Source organism: Nematolebias whitei, chromosome 9, assembly GCF_014905685.2.
Source record: "Nematolebias whitei isolate Nwh7 chromosome 9, NemWhi1, whole genome shotgun sequence".
In the NCBI taxonomy this organism is placed as follows: domain Eukaryota; kingdom Metazoa; phylum Chordata; class Actinopteri; order Cyprinodontiformes; family Rivulidae; genus Nematolebias; species Nematolebias whitei.
This window is the reverse complement of record NC_056506.1, coordinates 46858182-46880938: the sequence shown is the minus strand read 5'-3', so window position 1 is coordinate 46880938 and position 22757 is coordinate 46858182. Positions and strand designations below refer to the sequence as shown.

Genomic DNA, 22757 nt, shown 5'->3' with positions numbered 1-22757 from the left:
AGGTCTCCAGTCCATCGCAAGGACACCCTAGACAGGTCTCCAGTCCAATCTCAGGGACACATAGAGACAAGCAACCATTCACTCTCTCTCTCACCTAGAGACAATTTAGAGTTACCAATCAGCCTAACGTGCACGTTTTTGGTCTGTGGGAGGAAACCGAAGTACCCGGAGAAAACCCACGCATGCACGAAGAGAACATGCAAACTCCACCCAGAAAGTAAGTAAGTAAGTAAGTAAGTAATATTTATTTATATAGCACCTTTCACAGACAATGACATCACAAAGTGCTTCACAAAGTAAAAGTAAATAAAATTTAAATAAAGAAAGGTCCCGGGCCGGGGTTTGAACCGGGGTGACTTTCTCACTGAGAGGCGGCAACTGCACCACCGTGTTCTTAAATGCACATTTATACTATTTTTATTTTTTTATTTTTTTTTTTTTTGGGGGGGGGGTAAACAAACCTTACCTCGTGTTTTAACGTTCTAGTTTTTCTTTTGACTTCTACTCCGTTTGTGCATAAATGGAAGAATTGACCAACGTACAAAAATGTAAATGAATGATCAATTAAAAGCATTTCTTGAAGGTATTAATGAACATTATTGAGGATGCGTCAGGATATTAATGAAGAGTTTGACAACTTGCATGCTGAGGTTTTAAGTCAAGATATTGCCTGATATTTGTGACTGATCAGAACTTTTTTAAGAAAAAGTTTGTGATGAACTCAGAAAAACTAAACAAAGTTCAACATTCCTGCTTGTAATTGTTTAATTATTGGAAATTACTCACCCTTATAGTGAAAACTAGCCAAGGTATTCACATGATTGTCCACTTTTCATGATGTGGAAGACAGAGATATGAACTTTGGGAGCACAGAAGTAATAAAAAAATACATTTGATGTGGCATATTACCATATTTTTCAGCCTATAAGTCAGATTTTTGCATCATTTACATGCCCTGCGACTTACACACCGAAGCGACTTATTTATGGGTGGTTTTTTTTCCATATTTATAAACCAATTTTTGCTGAGATATGACCGTTTTCATCCATTCTGACTGAAAATATTGAACACTACCATTTTCAGCCACTAGATGGCTCCTACTTCCACGTATCTGCTTTTGAAAAGCAGCTGATTTGACCGTCAAAGTGTATTTATTAAGCAACAGTTAAACTGAGACACACCTTTACTACAGTTTCAAGCAAATGAATAATTGTTTTTAAGTGCTAATCTTGTTAAATTATTGTTAAAGTCGTCCCGTGCACGCTCCCGTTGCTGCCATTTTGATTTTGGGCACAACATTGGGCCACATTTCCGGGTTGTCATCGGTGACGCATAATAGATGCGACCTATACGGCAAAGCGATGTATTTATTATGTTTTTTTCCACTTTATTAGACATATTTGGACTGATGCGACTTATACGGTGGTGCGACGTGTACGGTGGAAAATACGGTAATCATTATTGAGCGTGCATCAGGATACGGTAATCATTCTTGATGACTAAAATCTGTTGGGAGCCAAACGTAAAACTGTTGTGTTTATTTAAAGCCTTTTTTAGCATCTTTGTGTCAATAAAAGGCAAATAAAGCTCTCAGCTGCCCCCGTACCTCTCCTGCAGAGACATAACTCTTGTTTAGCTTTTCGAGAGACACTCGGGTGATCTGCAGGGACCTTCAGCTGCTGAATGTCCTTCTGACAGCAGGCAGAGTTACCTGAACACTGTCACCACTGCTAGGCTTACTTTGTGGCCGCTGACACACACTCTGTGTTTCATTAGTCTCTTCCCGCCTGCAGCTGCTGCTTCCCCGCAGCCTGAACTGTCATCATCAGTTCTGTCTGTGTCACCTGGTGGTTTTTATCCTCGCCGAGCCTCCTCCTGTCTCGTCTCATTTTAGTTTTCAATATAATCAGCTCTGGAGTGAATCATCTGAGGAGTGTGTGTTTTTCAGGCAGTGCTGCAGGTTTGGAGTGTATGAGGAGCTTCAGACCACATTAGTCTCTGCCTGTGCCAACACAAGCAGCCTTTTCAACAAAATGCACACACCTCTGCTTGTATGAATATTTAACGGACGTCATCTTAAATAAAAATAGTTGCACATATGACGGTTTTTGTTCCAGTCCGGAGCCTTTTCCTGAAACCTGTTGAACCAGTTCAGCCTTCCTTCTGTACAACGTGACAATAAAAACGCACCTTCACATGTGCTCAAAGGGCCCGGAATTGACGGGACGTGAGTCCAGCTCTCTCAGGTAGAATCCCACTAATCATTCTCCCTGCATTTACTGTATTTTTTGGCTTATACGTTGCAGGTTGTCTTTTTTTGCATAATTTACATGCCCTGCGACTTATACTCCGAAGCGACATGTTTATGTATTTTTTCCCATATTTATAAACCAATTTTTGGCTGAGATATCACTGTTCTCATTCATTCTGACTGAAAATATTGAACACTACCATTTTCAGCCGCTAGATGGCACTCGAGTAGTATGGCATGCCGTTGTGTCATGTAATACGTAAATGTGGATATTAATGACACATTCGGCTTGCCGTAGCCTGCCACCTTCGTCCAGCTCGCCTGGAGCAAACGTCAAATCAGCTTCATTTCGCTGCGCCGCCCCGGCTAAATGAAACTAATTTGACCTCTGAGGTGCATTTATTAAGTAAAAGTTCAACTGAGACACACCTTTACTATAACATCAAGCAAACAAAAAATTGTTTTAGGTGGTTATCTTGTTAAATTTCAAAGTAATCTGACGATGCTATGACGCATAACAAACGTGTCATCTGTGACACATAATGGATTCGATGTGTTTATGGATTTTTCCACTTTATTAGACATATTTTACTTTTGCAACTTCTGTGGCGTTGCAACATTTACAGTGGAAAATATGGTACTTTGTTCCTCGTTACATTTTATCACCAAATCTCCACAAAACACCTATAATTGACTTACACCTCAAACACTCAGCCTGAACACTTCAGCTACAACAGGCTGTGACTTCATTAAAGGATTTATGCCATCTTCTCAAAACTTCAAGTCCCTTTTTTTCCTCCTGTCACAAGGTGAACGTATTACAGTAGACTCCGCAATGATGTCCATTCCTGGTCCTGGATGACCACTATCCTGCACGTTTTAGAGGATCCTCTGCTCCAACACACATGCTTTGAACCAATACCAGTCTTCTGCAGAACATGAAGAGGTAATTGAACCGTACAATCAGGTGTGATGGAGCAGGGAAACAGGTAAAACATGCAGGATAGTGACCCTCGAGGACCAGGATTGGACCCCCCTACGGTAGAGTCTTGTTCCGTCCGGAAACCTTCTTGTGTCCCACCCGTAATGTCTGAATCGCTAAAAATATAAGGCGACTTCAAGCACATGCATCAGAGTGTCACATACACTTTTCATCACCCCAGTTTGAAGCTCAAGGTCACAAATCAAGGTCAAAGTTAAAACAAGACCTTTGCTTGTCCAGATTATTGCTATAGATTGTCATACAACAAATTGTTGACGGGCATGTAATGTGCCGTATGTGGAACACTTTTATGATACAGTATATTTCAAACTCATACTAATACAAAAGCCTTGGTGTACTCACAAAAATACAGTTTTTTTATTTAATCTGATCCTACAGGTATTTGTTGTTGTTGTTGTTTTAGATGTCCATTTAATCAGGTTCCAACAAATCTGAAGGGCATATTTCAAAAGATGTTAGCTTAAGCTGAACAGGTCTCTCTTGAAAATGAGTCCTTGTGACTCAGTGAGACTACCTGTATAAATAAAGATAAATAAAATAAATAATCTGTAAAAACATTCCAGTAGCATATTCAAATAAAGCTCCTCCACTTCAACCCGCAGAGATGTGAGTAATGAAACCAGAACGACCCGTTAAAGATGATGCACTCCACACCTTTGCTGTAAGTAGGACAGTATTACAGATATCAGGGAGGAAATTGTAATTTATTTGCTCTTAAGTGAACAGGCCGCCATCGATACGCTTCTGTCCACAAACCTGTAATTGGCCCTTGAATTAAAAGGAGGCTTGTTGCCGCTCGCTGCTCCAGTATTGCCTCCAGTGGCGCCGCAGCTTGAAATCGAAGAACGGTTGCCCATCTCCTTTTAAATGCTTGTGTCTGCGTATAAGTGCTTGCATTAATAACGGTTGAAGATTATATTACCATCTCTGACATTCTGACCTGCCGTGCCCCTGGATAAATTCAGATGCGTCATAAAACTGCAAAGCAATTAAACTCAGTTCGTTCCGTCGATGGATTCCAGTGTTTACCGTCTGCTACGCACAAACGTGGACACCCGTGGGAATGTAGAGGCTGAGTGAACGCTACTGTTTCAAGATGGGGTCTATGGGAGGAGCCATGCCCTGGAAAATAATGTTTATCTCATAGAAATATAATTTACGGGATGAATTCAAGATTGGACGAAATAAAATTCCTACGCAGTCTTAAATTTAACTTGAGTATTTTCCAGGTCTGGATAAGTAAATATATGGACAAAAGAAAAGAAAGTTAGGAAAAACATTGGTGTTTATAGACAATATTACAAGTTGTATTTTCTAAAACTATAATTTCCCACCTTCAAACATATTACTAAAAGTTGCACAAACAAGCAGGATAATTTTCACACTCACTGAGTTTTAAAAAAAAGAACATTGTCACCATGATGTTTGGGTCATACACCACTGGGATTATAATCTGTAAAGTTTAACAGGAAGCACAAATTGTTTTTGTCATCAGAGAAAAACAAAAACGAGGGGAAAAGGTCCGATTTGCATGATACGGTGATGTTAATTGGGTAGATCTTCATCTCGATATTTTCCAAAACAACGGGGAAAAGCAGAGCAGTATTTGGATATAAATACATTTCTTGCACTAAAAAGTTGGTGTTTTTAAGATGCATTGTGGGGAAGAAATGTAAATAATGGGGAAAAATAATTTCCTGGTTACCTACAATTACTCACGTTCAAGTAAATTGTCATTCGCGTTACATGTGGTACATGAGGTGGAACGAAATTGTGTAAACAGGGTTCCAGTTACATCCAAAAATAGCAAAAATAAAAAGCATAAAAATAAACAATATATAAGGATCTAAGATATACGCTAAACAAACACCAAATGGTACACTAAAAGATCTAAGATATACGCTAAACTCTAATAATGTAAAATAATATGGCATATCAACAGCAGCCCGAACATGAGTCTGTAGTGAGCAGATGGATATGAATGAACTCACCACATCACATGCATTGTTTGGCCTCGGTCATTTGGCTGGGCAGGGCAATCATCTATTCCCACGTTAGTGCCAGCAGTTGTTGACCTTGGGGGCGGGGGGGGTGGATAAGCAGAGCGCTACGTCTGTAGCATCTTAGCTAGCGTGTCTGTATTGCACGCCACTAGCTTAGTGCTACGTTAGTGCCATCGGTTGTGGACCTGGGGAGAGGGAGTTAATATGCATGAGAGAAGCGGAGCATGCCCCATTCACACAAGGAGAGCTGTTGGTCAGGCTACTTCCTGTTGCTCTCTAAAAATACTGATTGAATCAAGTGTTATGTACGTAAACGAAGATGTTTAACAACCTGTTAAAATACACCAGAATGCAAGAAATGGCATCTACTTTAGTCAAAATTTTATTGGGGAGGACCTCCAGTACCCCCCCCCCCCCCTCAAAATTACAAATGCATCTGACCCCAGTGGACTAATCACACATTAGGACTGTCATATTAAAATACATTTAATGCCATGTTTGTTCTGCAGGACTGAGGGGTGCTGTCGTTCTTCATTAATGAACAGAAATACATAAAACTGTGTGTCAGCTGCTCTCCAGTCCTGATCCAGTCCTGATCCAGTCCTGATCCAGTCCTGATCCAGTCCTGATCGGAACGGTTTGATCCGAGCCATGAAAACCCAAACATCGGATTCTTAGTTGCAGAATGTGTTGGCTACATCTTTGACCTCTTTTTCATTTAAAGTAGAAATCCTGCTCAGGTGTTTCCTTTCCGTTGCATACCACCTGTTTTGTTTGTGCGGTCTGACGACATGCAGACCCACTTTGGTCTCGTTTGGTTCATTGGCACGACGAGGCTTTGATAATGAGCTGCTAAGTGTGGTGATATTGTATCGATCACCATCTAATTGCCTTGTTTCTGCAGGTCAGTTGAGCTCTATCAGAGGTTTAGGGTTAAACCCATGTAATCCAGAGCAGAGACAAGATCGGCCTAATAAGAACCTAAGTGGCACGACGTGACAGCATCTTAATCTTAGCTCCACGTTAAAAGGGTACGAGTGGGGCTGTGATCAGTGGAGCATTTCAGTAAATCTGTTTCTGTATTCTGCAAATTACACTTTTATTTGTTTTCTGTGAGGTCACCAAAGTATAGATATGTTTAAAAAAATCTCCCTGGAAATTATTAGTCATCAGAAAGGATATTAAATTTCAATGAGCAGCCTGTGGCATCAATAAGTTTTAATTTATTGTAATTATTTTTTTGTCACAAGTCCAGCAGCCAACATAAGATATTAATTAGGCTGTAATAACTTTATCCCTCTTAATCTCTGCAAATAATGAAAATTCACAAGAACGGCTGGCTTTGCTGAAACATAGTTTATGAATTGCAAACATCCACCCAGAAGGAATCAGAAGAACCATCAAATTACTACTAAAGTATTTCTATTAATGCATAATTTAAAGCACATTAACATCAAAGTCAAGCAGCGATCAGTCTTCATATAAAATATCTAAAAATATAGTTCATTTCCCCATCAGGAGACGCTTTCTGCCATTTTTTTTAAATCTAAAAGTAGTTTTTTTAACACAACTATGCAAATACTGTTGAATAAATCCAACACAATAACTTAACGAAACAAAACGTTTATAATCGCAGAAGTCATCGCAGTTTTTATCATGAATATTGCAAGCATTTCTTTCGAAAGTAAAAGGGAAAATGTCCATTTTAGATCATTTTTAGCAACACAATTATTTCCCCTATCTTTAAAAGTTGAGAAAGTAGCGATCCTTATGGCTCTGCAGAAATGGCCCACACTAAAGCAGCTCATGTGAAGCGTTAGCCGCTAGCAGCAGTTAGCCAGGACATCAGTCTCCTTCCTATCTGCCTGGAGCCTTCGATCAATAAACCCAGATTATCATCTTCAGCATCTCGCCTCATTTTTCTCAGCAGAGGAAGGCTCCAGCAGCTGCTCTCTTTGTCAGAGGATGTAGGGCCTGGTTCACCCGCATGATAAGATTAGAGGAGCTAACCGCCACAGCTCCGGCGCTCAGGACGGACACGTATTTACGACCCGAGCCCGTTTCTTGCGGCGCGTATCGCTACATCAGGGAATGTTTATTTAACAGGCTGCAGAGCTAGTCAGCACAACAGTCACATTCAAGACGAGCGTCCCATGACTACCCATGCTTAATTAAATGTTTAATTAAGATGGCGCTTTTTAATTAGAAAGTTTATTATTTTGAAGAAAGGATTATTGGCGAATGAATTAGCTATCGCCAAATATGATCCACGTATTATGAAGAGGGAGATGAGATTTTATTAAATCTGCGTTTAGTCATTTGTACGAATAGTAAATTAATAAAACAAGGAAGAGTTGAGTTTAGATGCACAGATTTTTTATTTATTTATTTTATTATTTCCAGCTCAGACAGAGTTGTTTTTACAACATGTGCACCAACAAAGATGCTCGTCTACAATCGCCCGATCGTCTCCAGCCGTTTCCTTTTCAACATTCTGACCTCAGCTTTGGATTCTCAGAAGCTCCTCCCAAATTCACAAAGTCATCTTGGTGGCTTTTTATATTTATGTCTGCGTACAGTCAGCGCTGGGTCTGCAGGATGCCTTTGTAAGCATGGGAAGAGCCATGTGTGAATGAGGGCATTCATATTTAATCTTCAGGATTAAGGTTCTCGCCCGTCAGCTGCCTCTGTCATTTAATGTACAGGAAACCATCGAGGAGAACAGTAGAATGTGTAGTGACGTGCAGATTATTTTATCTCATTAATGAAACGGCATTCTTTAAGGAATACATACTGCTCACATACATATTGAATACACATTGCTACATTTGTTCCTTACAAACCAGGGTTTTGAACAAAGATCTTATGGGATGTGTTGGGGGTGACTCTCAGCTTTCATCACGTCAGATTACAGTTACTGTAAAAATGACTCATAGCCATTCCTGTTAGAGCTATTTTCAGTCATTACTTTGAAATTCATTGAAGTACCCAGAGAAAACCCATACAAACTGCACACAGAAAGACCCCAGGTCCAAACCGGGGATTGAACCTTCACGTCTGAACTGAAGGGGAGTGGTGGCGCAGAGGTTAGAGAGGTGGGCCTGTGATTCGAAGATCGCCGGTTCACGCCCCGACCCCGACAACATCAAAAAATTGTGGGTGGGGTCGGTGAAACACCCACACTTCCCCCACCCTCATTCGCCCCACTCTGGGCCCATGAGCAAGGCCCTCAACCCCCACCATGTGCTCCCTAAACAGGTCTCTCTTGAAAATGAGTTCTCGTGGCTCAATGAGACTACCTGGATAAATAAAGGCTAAATGAACCCAAAAAAAAAATGAACTTGAAGTGTGCCGGGGGACCAAATCAGACTCGAAATGTATGAAACCAGCTGAGGTTTAGAACTAGTTTGTGTCTGATAAGTTTGATTAGGTGTGGTGGCGATCTTTAACTGAGTTACCTCTAAATGTTAAGCAGTTCTAGATTCAATTCAATTCAAAAATACTTTATTAATCCCAAAGGGAAATTAAGTGTTGTCGTAGCTCATCCTGGTTTCATTCAAGAGTTGTTGTAGATGCTGACAGCTGTGAACAGGAAGGATCTCCTGCAGCGAATCTGAAGAATCTGGCCACAGATACCGATCCGTCCACCTGGATCTAGCTTGCTGTCAGATCTGGCGGGCCTCTCAGTCTTTCTGGGCGGCAGGACTGCCCGAATGCCGGGCAGAATTCTTCCCTGAGCGATGGTCACTCCTCCCAGCAGTCTGCCAAGCTCCTCGTCTCGGTCAGACAGCTGAAGGTGCCGAATCCCAGTTCTCCCGTTGTCATGAGCCAAGCCTCCCATCAGCTCCATGATCTTGGCGGCTAGGCACTCGAGCACCACCACCAGGTTGACGGGAATTCATCCATAGTGCCTCCTTTTCAACTCTTTCTTATGCTAATTTTTTTTTAAATTGGGATTTGGGGCTGTAGCTGAGGTATTTGAGCTTTTGCAATGTTAGTCAGCTGCTCCAGTTGTTAAAAAATCACCTTGTTGCCATGGTTACGCCTCATAACAAATGCCCAAAAGTAAAAAGATTAGTTCAACTTTATTTATGACGCAATGCAAAACATTATATATAGTACAATAAACCCCAAAAGTACAGTTTGCAGACTGAGATTTGAGCAGGGTTGTTTTTGTCTGTTGCTAATCTACCAGAGATTAGGAACAAAGTAAAGCATCTCTGCCTTTAAAAAAAGTTGTTTCTCATTCAGCTGAGTAAAACATTATTAGCCGATCAGCACAATGAACACAATAGACTCTCAATGAAATTGTTTAATGCCTGGGATCAATGTGCGGAGCTCGTTAGTGAATCATAACATCGCAGCGTGTCAAAACAATCAATGGCGTCAGTTTCTGCTGCTTGTCTCGTCTTCAGGTTGCAGCTGCAGAGAAAGTTAATTAAACCAGCTTCATCGATTTGTCCTGATCGATAATCAACAAGATGTTTTTAGTCTGAAGGATTTTATTAATTTGTTTAAATGCAACAGAGCAATGCTGAAAAAAGTTTTTTTTTAAAGACTGGTAAAGTTTTCATGACTTTACAGAAGCTCAAATCTTAATTTCTCGACTTGTTCTCGGAGCTCCAAGTCCTTGGATCCGGCGGCTCCTGCGTTCTGCGTTAGCGCTCAGTGGAGCTACATGGCTCCAAACTGAGAAGTCTGCCCACAATGCCGACATTATGGCTTCCTTTAAAGCCTCCTCCTTCCTTCCCAGGCTTCGGGCAGCTTTCCCAACAGGCACGCCCGACCATGAAAGGCAGGGTGCATCTCAGCGTGAACAGCTTTGCTGGCAGCGCAGTCAGCAAGCCACAGTCCTGTTATTGAGTCCCACAGACACTCCACTCAACAAAGCCGCACTGTGACCTTTCAGCCTCGTACAGCGGTGGCAGATATTGAGTGAGTGTGTTCGCAGGATGAAGCTCATCTCGGACTAAATTTCAGCCTGCCTTTCTTTCTCGTCTCCAGGGTTTTGGGGGCAGTGAAGTTGGATTGCGGTGTTGCTCTTTCCCTGATTGATTTGCAGCACTTTGTCAGACGAAAGGATTGAAAAAATTTGATCCCTTTATCTGAGTTTCTCTTGGCGTCGGTCTCCCGGGCAGGATCCTGCAATATAGCGTGGGTCCATAGGTTGTCTTAATGATGATATACTTTTGATTGCAGACCTGAGTCACGGTCTCAGGAGGGGCAGCATCTCTCATCTCAGGCATTCAGACAAATCACAGCTCTGTAGGTTTTACATTCTTATCTCTTGGTGGATTTTTTCCTTCTTCAGCAGACGTCTGTTTACATGTTCTCCACTTTTATCTGTAAGTTGTTCTTTGAAAGGTAACACCGAGGCCACGACCCATCATCAGAGGGTCGCGTGTAGCGTTTATTGGGTCAGCCAAGCTCTAAAGAGGCCGACCGGCTCTGTTGCGTGTCATGGAGATTTGCAGGATCGCAGATGACAGCTTTCTGGTCTTGATCGAAGCTGACCTCCTCTGGTTGGAGTGTGTCCAGGTCATAGTTGGTAAATGTAGTTATTTGTTTGCTTCGTGGCGTATAAAATGAATTGGACTGAAATTTACTGACATTTTTCTGAAAATATTCTTATTCAAGTATATTTTTTGGTGCGTGTTTACCGTATTCTAAATGTATTCATTAGTAGTCGTTGCTGAAGACAAACGCGTGATGATGAAGGTGTTTCTCTACAGAAAACAAATACACTTTTTGTAACGGAGTAAATCTGCTTTGCCACTGGTATGTGTGGCTCCACTTGGGTCTCCTCAGGTGGAGGTGATTCGCTACTGTGACCTGTTTCCCCGCTCTCTGGACAGGATCATTAATGCAAAGTGGACGAGGTCTTAACTGGTCTTTTTGTGTTCGAGTCACTCCGCCCCTTCTGGTCCTTAATCGCCCTATAATCAGACTTCAACTTCTTTAGCTTATCCTGACACTGCTAATAAATCCGGGTGTAGCCGTGCTGCGCCATCATCTCCAGTATCGCTCGGTAAATGTGCTCATTTCTTGTGTCGCCATCCGTCCATCAGCATGATGAGGAAGTGGAGGCTGTTTGCAGTTTTGCTGGGCAGGTCATCCAGTGACGTAGCTCCGCTGGCCAATCAATGGCTGCCGTCTGCCTACGTTGAAATCGGCTTCTCGGAGCAGTCCGCTTGGAGCCTCAACCAAGGTGGTCCCATAAACCGAGCTGAGAGGGTGTGGGTATCGGCAGTGGGCAGGCCCTTAACTGGTGCACTCCAGAGCCGGGGAGAGTTGAGACGGTGGCAAAGCGACATATATTTTACACATGAGCTCATATGTTGTTGTAGTAGCTGACAGTCATTCACGGCACGTTCTCTGAGCACTAACAGAACACGCTAGATATTGCATGAGATGGCACATTTTTACTTTTTTTCCAGGATTTTACCCAAATGTCTAGAATGTTTCAAGGATTCAAGGTTCTTTATTTGTCGCTCGCACCCCATGTGGTACATGTGGTGGAACGAAATTGTGTACACAGTGTCCCAGTTACATCCAACAAAAGTATTAAAATGTAAAAGAAAAACCGTAATAAGATCTAATATATGAACCAAGAGAAACATTAAACTAAAAACACACTAAGCACTAGTAGCATACAAATAATACGCCGAACAGCAGCACGAACATGAGTCTGTGTGAGCAGATGAGTACAAATGAACACAGCAACATGAAACAGATCAGCAGCAACATGAAACAGATCAACAGCAACATGAAACAGATCAGCATCAACATGAAACAGAGCAGCAGCAACATGAAACAGATCAACAGCAACATGAAACAGAGCAGCAGCAACATGAAACAGATCAGCAGCAACATGATTTGATTTTTCACAGTGATTATTCTGGTCAAAGATTCATGAGTCTAACAGCCTCAGGGTAGAAGCAGTTCCTCAGTCTTGTGGTTCTACACTTAATGCTTCTCAACCTCCTTCCTGAGGGGAGCGGGACAAAAATTGTGAGTGCTGGATGAGTGGGGTCCTTCATGATGTTGTTTCTCATCATAAGCTGATCATAGAGTAACTCCTTCAAGGGACTCTTTAATTCTTTCAGGTTCTATATTTCTTTATACTGGGGCGGCTGTGGCTGAGTGGTTAGAGCAGTTGTCCTCCAATGCAAGAGTTGGGGGTTCGATTCCACCAGCAGGCACATGCCAAAGTGTCCCTGGATAGCCTTTAATGTGTGTCCCATCAGTGTATGAATGTGATAAAGCTCTGATTATTCTTTGTAAGGATATAGTAGAGTGCTGTATGAATGGGTAAATGAAGCACAGATTGTGTTGTAAAGAGCTTTGAGTATCGAGAAGAAGGAAAGGCGCTATATAAGTACAGTCCATTTACCATTACATTCAGTGGTGTAGTCTATGTGATACGTGGGTATACAAAGTATACCCACTAGAAAAGCTTGGGAATTTCAGTATACCCACTTAAAAGTGCCCAATGACACGAGCCCATACATGACATGGGCTCGTGTCATTGTCAACACATCTGGAACATTTTATAGACACACTGAGTTGGTTCAACCTGTTTTTTTGTATAAATACTTCTGTACTTACTACTTAAAACATGAACGTGTCTTGCTTTGATGCTGTTTTATAAAATATGTAACGTGGTTTTAATACAAAGCCAACTGTTGTACTAAGTTTGTTGTTCGTTTATTCAAATATAAGCATCAGAGAAACTTGGAAACATTCGATACGCTTAAAAATCAAAATAAATTGATGATTACATTGTACTGACTGGTGTACTTTGGTTTCTAAGCGCAGTATACCCAGTACAAAAATGTAGACTACACCACTGATTACATTATACATGGACATTCTAATACTTTTAATAGAAACTGTTTAATTGCATCCAAGAACAACAACCTTTAAGGTTTTCAGTCATAACACTTTTGAGAGGTGTTTGGATCTGTGAAGAGATCCAGGTTTGACCTTTAGAGTTGCAGGCACTCTTCAAACGACCCGTTGTTTTTTTGTTTGTTTGTTCTTAATGAAGCTTATTTGCCACAATTCAGCCGTTTGTGCACTTGACACGCCTTTAGTCTCCCTGAAAATGAAGGTTTCTGAACCCTGGTCTCAGAGTGGAGGTTTTAGAGGGAAAGCCCCTCCCGCCTCCGCTGGTATTTATTGCAACTGTTGTAACAATAGTTACAATAAATGGCAGAGTGATGTTGTGCTACTCGCCCATTTTCAGCATGTAGGAGCAAACCAACAACATCCTCGGTCCATAGGAACATTTGTGTGTTCACTAGTTGGGACATAGCTGTGATCATGAAGGCACTGCATGCCAGTGTTGCCAGATAAACATAAATACGTTGTTGCTGCTTTTGTACCCCCTCCTTTTCTGTACACACGTTCACCAAACACAGCACACCCTCACTCATCACATGACAGTTTGGGTCAAAATACATCCATTTTAAAGCGACAGTACAAAACCTCGTCATGTCTTATCTAGCAACCCTGCCTGGCTTGGAAACTGCAGCGGATCCATGTCAACAGGCTCTTTTTTAATTTATTCACCCCGATAAACACAAACGTTTCCAGAGGTGGTTCTCATGTAAACAGGGCTACAGAGGTAAGAAAGAAAAGCGTTAGAAAGTTGAGAAATTGAGCTCAGAGTCGGAGTTCTCCTGCTGCTCGTTCACAAACACCGACGCGTCCGTTCGTTCACAACGTTACAGGCAAACACGTTAATTACTTCTCTGTGGTGGAGGCCAAATAAATATCACTTTAAACACTGTAACAGTTGTTGTGCTCCAAAGTTGGTCACCTGGACTCGAGGAAAGTACGTATAAAAGTCTTTCAAACACTCAAAGTACATGAAAAAACTAGATGTTTGTAGTTCATGCGTGAAGTTATTTTGAGCCCATTCCATGACCCAAGTTTAGACATTTTGTTCAACAGTGTTTTGAGGAAATTATAAAAACATTTTGGCAGCGTAAACTATTTTTGCCTTATTTTAAAGAAACCATGTGACGGTTTAGTCATTCACAATTTAAAAGCTGAGCTCGTGACAGGCATTGAATGCAGATTTAATTAAGCAGCTTGATTAATATACAATAAGTCATTTAGCCCATCTACGGTAATTAAAACCTGTCTGAGCCTTAAACTCTTCTAAACAATGAACTAATGACTTTTTAAGGAAAAGAACAAACAATACCAGCTAAATTATGCCTTTCCTAAATATTTTTACTATGAAATAAAAGTAGCTCTTTTAGCAATAAATAATTATATTGCAGCCTAAAGGCTTTAAAAGCGTCGACATAAGTGTGTTTGATATTTAATTATGACCTACATTTCCTCAAATAAAGGCAGAGACCTTTATTTTAATGAAGTGCTCTGGGTGTCTGGCTTTTATTAAAAACAAGCCTTTATTTCTAATTTTCTCATTATAAGAATGACGTGAGCTGACGTTTCTATAAACCTTTAATTTTCTGCTCCGTGTTTTGTTTCATACTTGGAAAACATTTTCAATTAGATTTTAAAAAGTGAACTGTAGTTTGGTGCAAATTGCAGGAAAAAGACTGACAAGGGAAACTTTATACCTACATTAAGAAAAGATTACTGAAAAGAGCATTTATATAAAATTAATATTTTATTAAATGTGTCCACACACAGAGCCCGACCTACTTTAATAATTTATATTTGCAACATTTCCACACACATACTGAATACATTTGGAGAGGGAAAGTGCTAAAACAGCTGTCTTGTAATTACAAATATATAAATACAAATGTTTAAAGAGCCGCAAGTATCTGTAGATCTGTGCTCTGCAGACCGTGTTAAAAGAACTAACGTGTTAACTAGAGAAATTGCATTTCCTGCTAAAATGCAGTGTGAATTCTTATGACCGAAGACCCTGCTGAAAACAGCTAAAATTAGCTAAAATAAAAATTAAAAAACGTGCAGAAACACAGCTGAAAATGTAGAATGTAAATCGGCAGGAGAGAGCAGAAAGAAATCAAAAGTTGAAATGTGTGCAAAAAATGTGGAATTAGCTGGAAAAGCTAATATTAGCAAAAAGACAGCTAAATATTAGCTGAAATAATGGAAACTAGCAGAAATAAGCTGAAAAGAGAAAGTGAAATTAACATAAATAATTTAATAAGGATGAAAGTAGCAGAAATTACATGAAAAACTTGAATTTATCTGAAAGCAGCTGAAATTAGTTTAAATACGCTGAAAAGCTAGAACTAGCTTAAATTAGCATAAGAACGTTAGGCCAATTAGGCTGAAAGATGCGGAAAGAGCACAAAAAAGGCTGAAATTAGCATAAAACCAACTGAAAAGCTGTTAAAAAATCAGAAAGAAGCTTAAATTACCAGAAGGAAGTAGAGAGAGCACATTTATGCTGAATTAGGCTGAAAAAGTTGAAATGAGTGCAACAAACGTGGAATTAGCTGAAAAAGCTAAAATTATTATAAAACGGCTAAATCGTAGAGGAAATAGTAGAAAAAGCTGAAACTTGCAGAAATAAGCTGAAAGGGGCATAACAAGCTGGAATTAGGAAAAATAATCTGAAAGGAGCACAAAACAGCTGAAAAACTGCTGAAAGTAGCTGAAAACAGTTTAAATTTGCAGAAGGAAGCTGAAAGAAGCTGAAGCAGAACAAAATGTGAAAGGAGCAGTAAAAGATTGTGAACAGATCTGAAGATGTGAAGGAGGTAAAATGAGCTCAGTTCATTTTCTTTGAGGGAAAAAAAGTGGCAGAAAAGGCTAAATATTTCAAAAAGCTAAAGTTGCACCGATACTAAAAGTCACAGCAACCTTCCTCTGAACGAGCTGAACGTTTTGATATATTGAAATAGCATAAAAATTGTGGGGACGAGAAAGATGCCAGAAAACGTACAAAAGAAAAATGGACCACATTGTGTGAACGCTTCGTAAACATTCACAGTTACAAACAACGTTCACAAAGAATGAAATGTTTTATGTACAGGTGACCACATTTGTTTCAGACCCCTGCTCTCATGGGTTTTGGTTGCACTTCTGGAGTGAGTTGTCGTGAGTGTATTTGTTCGTCGTAGCACGAGGAAGTGTCACTGATGGCAGCATTGTTCGATGGAAGCGCCGCGGCCTGGAAGGCACAATGGCCGTGCAGCGGTGGAAGGCTGCGAGGGGAGAATGGGGTTCCTGCTCGCTGTTCACCAGCGGTCTTTGTTCATTGTTATGAATAATACATCAGAGGCACATGAGTTTGATTCATATTGCTGCTGGCTCTGCTCTCCAAACTGCCCTCACTTATCACGCCCCGTCTTGTTTCTGGGTTCAGTGTGTCTGCTGACGCCAGCGGTCCGTTTGATCAATCAGGGGCGACGCACGCCCGACTTTTGAAACGGCTTCGTCCTTGCGGGCCGTTTCCGGCCGCAGAGATGCAAGCAGGTCAGTCGCTCAGACTAATTCGTCTCTCTCCTCCCTGTTCTGTCTGTTCCCAGTAGCCGACTGACTCCCAGTAACCACGACCGGATACAGAAGCTGCGGCAGGAGTTCCAGCAGGCCCAGACCGTCCCGGACGACCCGGACGATCGCAGAAGGACCTACAGCTTCGAGCAGACCTGGGTGAGTGTCTGACGCGGCCCGTCGAGAGGGGACGGCTTTACCGTGCGACGGCCGGACGAAGACTCGAGCGTTAGCGCCTGTCCGTTCGTGTGGCCACCCGCCCAGCATCACTAACCTCACTACCATCAGCCATGAACAAAGACCGATGATCCTCTCACATGTCAGGATCATCATTAACCTCCATGGGCCTTCCTGCCTCATTAATTAACTGACTGCATGCTGGAGTCCATCACTAACCGCATCTGTTGCAACCCACTCCACTCATCCATCATCCCTGTCTGTGTCTGTCAGTCACCCACGTGGACCCGCCCACCGGCGCCTCATGGACTCTGGGTCGTCTGTTCGCAGCCTGATTCTTTGAACTGTGCCTTTTTACCGTTCAGTCGTTTTATCAAATATCTGTTTAACTCGAGCTCTGAAGGCTCAAGACATTAGAGGATTCTGAAGCAACAAAAAGTAATCGAACAACTCCGAAGGCCTTCCGGGTTCTTTTTTTTATATATACATATTACGAGGTGATGAAATGGCTTGTCATGTTTTTACTTATTTATTTCACTCCTCTTCCATGAACTGCACCTCAGGTGGTTTGACAAGCGTCAAATGATGCCTTCATGAACAGATTTTACCTTTTGACATTTATATTTCCTCTCAATGTAATAAGTATTATGTTTTTCTTTTTACACACCACATAGGTAAGTTCTGTCATTGTTAAGAGTGAGACATCACCCCCTTTTTTTTAACTAGACATGCACGATATTATCGGCATGGTATCGGTATCGGACGATATTAGCGATAAAGTTAAATATCGGACATCGGCCATTCCATCAAAATAACTCACTAATACAAAAGGCACTGTTTATATATATATATATATGCCACTGTTCTTATATGACAACCCAGTGACAAGGATGCCTGCAGCACCAGCACAATATTATGACGTCACACGTACGGTTTAGATTTTAGAGTTTAGATTTGTGAAAATTTACAAATTTGCACTGTTCGAGTGTTGTCATTGTGTTAGAGTGAATGTCATGAATAAATTTGGCATTAAACATAATCCAAGTTGAAGTGTTACATCATTTTCAGCTCCTTTTTGGCATCTGCATTTGGTGGCAGGCCAAATTGACAAAGGTCGTGCAGAATAATCTAGTATTTTAATTCCACAGCAGAGAAAGCTATGTAGTCTCTGTAAGTAGGTCTAGGGGAAAAAATATCGGTATTGGTATCGGATATCGGCCAAAAATCCAATATCGTGCATCCCTAGTTTTAACACAATCTGTCACAGTTTCCTCCTAATCCGAACAGATTATCACACAATAGATGTTCATGGTTGTATCATTCATGTTTGGTTTGTAGGTGGCACAAATCTGCACTGTTCCCATTGTGTGTAAATAATGTTATTTACAACGAATATTATGAACACTTGTTGTTTTTCTACACACGGTTGCATTTTTGTTTTTTTTTTGTAAGTTTCTCTTTTTACTTCCGGTGCAGTTCCTCTTAAGTCTTTGTTGTGTAAAAGGGAAAGTTGTGCCGATGATTGATGATGGAAATGATACACTGTGCTCGGGCTTGCTTTTATTGCTCCTGACTGAAAATCCCAATAAAATGCTGTAGTGTTATGTAGCACTTGGCGGTGTTACAGGAGTCGTGCGTGTTAATGGGATGAGTTGATGGGAGCACATTCCAGTCAGCTTTGTGCAGCCGGGGCGGGAAAGTGTGGGAAAGAATTGCGCAGGTCCTCGTCCTCTTTGTTTCCAAACAACTGCGCGCTTGAAATGAAAAATCTGAACTACAACACGCTTTTTTTCTTCTTTTTTTTTTTCCAGTTTCACCACCTTCCTGTTGTCATTCTATTCATTTTCCCATGAAGACATTATTAGTTACCCACGCTCAGAAAGAGAAAGGTCCATTTTCCCTTCAAATAAGAGTCCACAAATAAACCCCGAACTGTAAATATGTCAGTATTAAAGCTTTATTTAGTCTAAAAATAAAACAAAACTGTTTTCACAGACCCCATGACCCTCTTAACGGTCATTCCTTGTCCTGTTTACGTCGTCAGCTCAAGCTTCCTGTCTGTAATCGTATATATTAGTCTCATGCTCTGAGCCGAATGGAAAACAGCAGAAGGCCTCTTTGAAATTCAATTACTCGTCCTGTGAGCACGTTACATTTTGTTGCTTCATCTGAGAGATGCGCCGCAAACCTCAAGAAGTCCGTGTCCTTTTTTTGAACTCGCCTCCAGTTTCCTCAGTAACATGCCTGCTACATGCAGGGTCCTGCCCACGTACGCCTTGAAACACAGAAGCACAGGAGTCTTATAATGGGGGGAAATATTAAATCTCAAATAGAGCTAAATTGTGTAAACTTTAAGTAATGTAATTTCCAGACTATTGAGCGCACCTGAATATATGAGCTGCGACCACTAACTAAATTTAAAAAGGAATCAAAAAAGGAATTGATCAGTTACGCTGTGACGATTGAACATATACGTTCTAAAATAATTTAAAATAACCTTTAACACTTTTATATTTTGTGATTATGACGATGTTACGATGCGACATACTTTGAATTTTAAGTTGGAAGACGGAAGGCGAGCGCTGGCAGGTGGCGGAGAGCGGAGATCATGACATCGGGAGCTTCTCTCTGCACATAATGATTTAACACATCATTTTAAATAATTTATTTTACATTAACAATCCGTGTCGATCGTGCGGCTCGTCCATCAATCAGCCCATCGTGTGTCGTGTCCACTCTTACTTCGAAAAACCACGAAAGAGCGAGTCCGCGCAAGTCGAACTACAAATTAGCGCGGGACTAATGCATTTATAGGCCGCACGTGTCCACATTGTAACGTGAGATATTTACACAGAAAGATTTTTAAACTTTTAATTAAATACATACCGGTAACATACAGTAATTTATTTGTTTTATTTTTTCTGAACAGTGCCTGCAACACAGCTGGTTACAAAACAACAGTAGCCTACCAGGAAGTCATGGATCATCTTCCTCTGGCCACTGTGCACAGTAATACACAATAATGTATTATTTACACTTATTTGAAGTGAATACTTTGTTGTAAAACAAAGTTTCCCCCTCCCTGGGGGCACAACGGGGACGGTTCCCCCCTTCCCAGTGTCCCAGTGAAACTCAGTGGTACATTGTGATCTGTTCAGTAATTTCACTGGTTAGTTTTAAAACCTTTATGTATACAGATGTGTATTGGGCAGCAATGTGAGTGCCCGGGTGTGACGAGGCTAAATGTTTTGGCGGCATGAAGCTTGTTAGCCCGTCAAAAAATAAAATGTAAAAATCCATAAATTAGCCGCAGCGTTGTATACACCGCCATGTTCAAAACGTGAAAAAAGAAGCAGCTTGTAGTCCAGAACTTACGGTAGGTTTGACCAGATCCAGCGCTGAGTTCAACGTCTTTTAGGACAGTTTTGTTAAAGTTATGACCCGCTGGTTGTAATTTAATCTCGTTTTTCTCTTTAAATTTTTAAAGCTACAGAATATTTTATCTAATTTATGGCTGAACTGAAAATCTGTTTGTCAAAGTCAACTTTATTGTCAACACTGTAATTTGTACAGGACATACACAGGATTGGAATTTCATTACTCTCAGACCCCTGGTGCAACAATAAACATTAAAACTTAATAAACATCAGCATAAAATGAAATAATAAAAGTATGATACTATCCTAAATTGTATGTATAGCAGTATAAAAATATTAAAAATGTATAAGTTTTTAGGTCATGATTAAAATATTTAGGAAACTAAATGTTATATTTTCTTCAAAACTGGATCGACCTACTGAGATTTCTCTTCCTGCTTTTTGAAACGCATTTACAAATAAAATAAAACGGAAAGAAAAATTACACTAGATCAAATTTATATTCCGTATTATTGATCTTTAAACCTGTATTTTTAGCAACAGGAAATGTGCTTAGTAGAAAACAAGAAAAGCCCCTTTTCCTTCGGTATTTCGTTTAAAATAAAATGTAGTAAAGCGTAACATAAGGGAGGTGGAGAAACAACAAATAATCAGATTTCTTGTCGGATCTGATTTTTCAGATTTCTTCTAATGTTTATGATATTAAAAAATAACCCGCCGGACTCTTGTTTTGGTCCGCTGTACACAGAAATCCTCAACAGGGTGTGTGGAAACACTAAACCTGTTTGACCTTTGACCTGAGAGGTGATCACTTCAGAATGTAACTAAAACACAGACTTTGTTCATCCTGTGATTAAATCCATTTTCATCTTAGATGCTCAGACTCAGCTTTGTTTCTACGGTCAGTGTGATTTCTTGTCATTGACAGGGGGGTACCCTCGCCTGTGTTTCTCCTGCTTTGTTTGGAGGCGCAGCAGAGGATTGTGGGTAACGTGGTCTAATTCTATCAGAGATGACTGATGCCCGCTCCCCCAGCAGCAGCGCACCGCGCTTTATTGCACCCATTTATACCAGTATGGGAGTGGAGGAGTTTATTCAATTGCTGTTGGGGTTTAGAGGAGCCCTAATATTTCTTCTTGTGTTTTACTGTAACATTTAAAACTCATATTCTCTGACTTCCTGTAAGATATTTTCCACCTCCCACCTTTAATTCAATCAGACGAGCCAACATCCTTAAAAATATTCAACACTCGTGATCCTCTAAAGGAATATTTCCTTCTGGTGAGAACTATTCCACTCGTCTCTTTCCAGTTCGGATCTAGAAGCATGTCTGTGTCTCCCCCCCCCAATCAGCTGAGCAATGAGCCAACGCCAGTCACCCCAGAGATGATTGCCCCGGCTTCATTTGGTTTAAAGGGGGAGTCTCTTTAGCCCTCCTAATCGTTTTATGGCCTTCCCACCGACTGATGTCTGCGCTGCTCCCACGCCACACTCAATACGCTGCACAGCTATAAAAGTAATTAGGTCGGCTTTGTGCTGCAAATAACCTGCAGCCAGCTATTGCACCCAGACCGCTAATGAACATCGGAGGAGTTGTGGTACAAGTGTAAGCTGGACCTTGAAGGGTGTAGCTCTGGTGATGCAGGAGAGAGTGATGTGTTTTAAGCACTCTCTGTCTCTCGTTTTAAACAGCCGGCAGTTTAACCACTAGGGGTGTAATGTTCAAGGATAAGGTGAAGAACCAAAGACATCTACTGTAGGACTGGTTTTAAGAAAGCTTAAATCAAATGTTTGGCCTAGCTTGTTTTGTTTTTTTATTGTCACCCATCACCTTGCATGCCAAAGTTTTAATGTAAGACCTTGCATGATCTAGAAGCGCTCAGAGTATGTGCTGCACATAAGTTCCAATATTTTAGCTCATTATCTGTAAATGTGACTGAGTCGTAGAAATGTTTGTTTGCTAAGGTCGGTCAGGTTTAATCAGGTTCACAATAAAAGTTCATGTACATCCAGTGATTGATTTCTGAAAGTTTTATTAAAATTCATTCAACGATACATGATATATTTTGCTTACGGTGCAGACAAACCAACACATGCAATAATTAGGAAGATAATTAGTGATCTGGTTTCAGATTTGGCCTGGGCTCAGATTTGATCTGGGCTCAGATTTGGTCTGGGCTCAGATTTGGTCTGGGATCAGATTTGGTCTGGGCTCAGATTTGATCTGGGCTCAGATTTGATCTGGGCTCAGATTTGGTCTGGTCTCAGATTTGGCCTGGGCTCAGATTTGATCTGGGCTCAGATTTGATCTGGGCTCAGATTTGGTCTGGGCTCAGATTTGGTCTGGGCTCAGATTTGATCTGGGCTCAGATTTGGTCTGGGCTCAGATTTGATCTGGGCTCAGATTTGATCTGGGCTCAGATTTGGTCTGGTCTCAGATTTGGCCTGGGCTCAGATTTGATCTGGGCTCAGATTTGATCTGGGCTCAGATT

At 41.0% G+C, this 22757-nt stretch overlaps 1 protein-coding gene across 3 annotated transcripts in view; it reads left to right on the top strand.

The window, feature by feature from the left end:
* LOC119415252 (partitioning defective 3 homolog) overlaps positions 1-22757 on the top strand; it is a 369801-nt gene that overhangs the window by 336763 nt on the left and 10281 nt on the right. For 2 of the 3 annotated variants that reach the window (XM_037682423.1, XM_037682420.1), the window contains one exon: positions 16747-16870. In XM_037682423.1, coding sequence (XP_037538351.1) covers positions 16747-16870 — 124 coding nt within the window. The remainder of the gene's footprint in view (positions 1-16746; positions 16871-22757) is intronic. The other variant, XM_037682421.1, reaches the window with a different exon arrangement.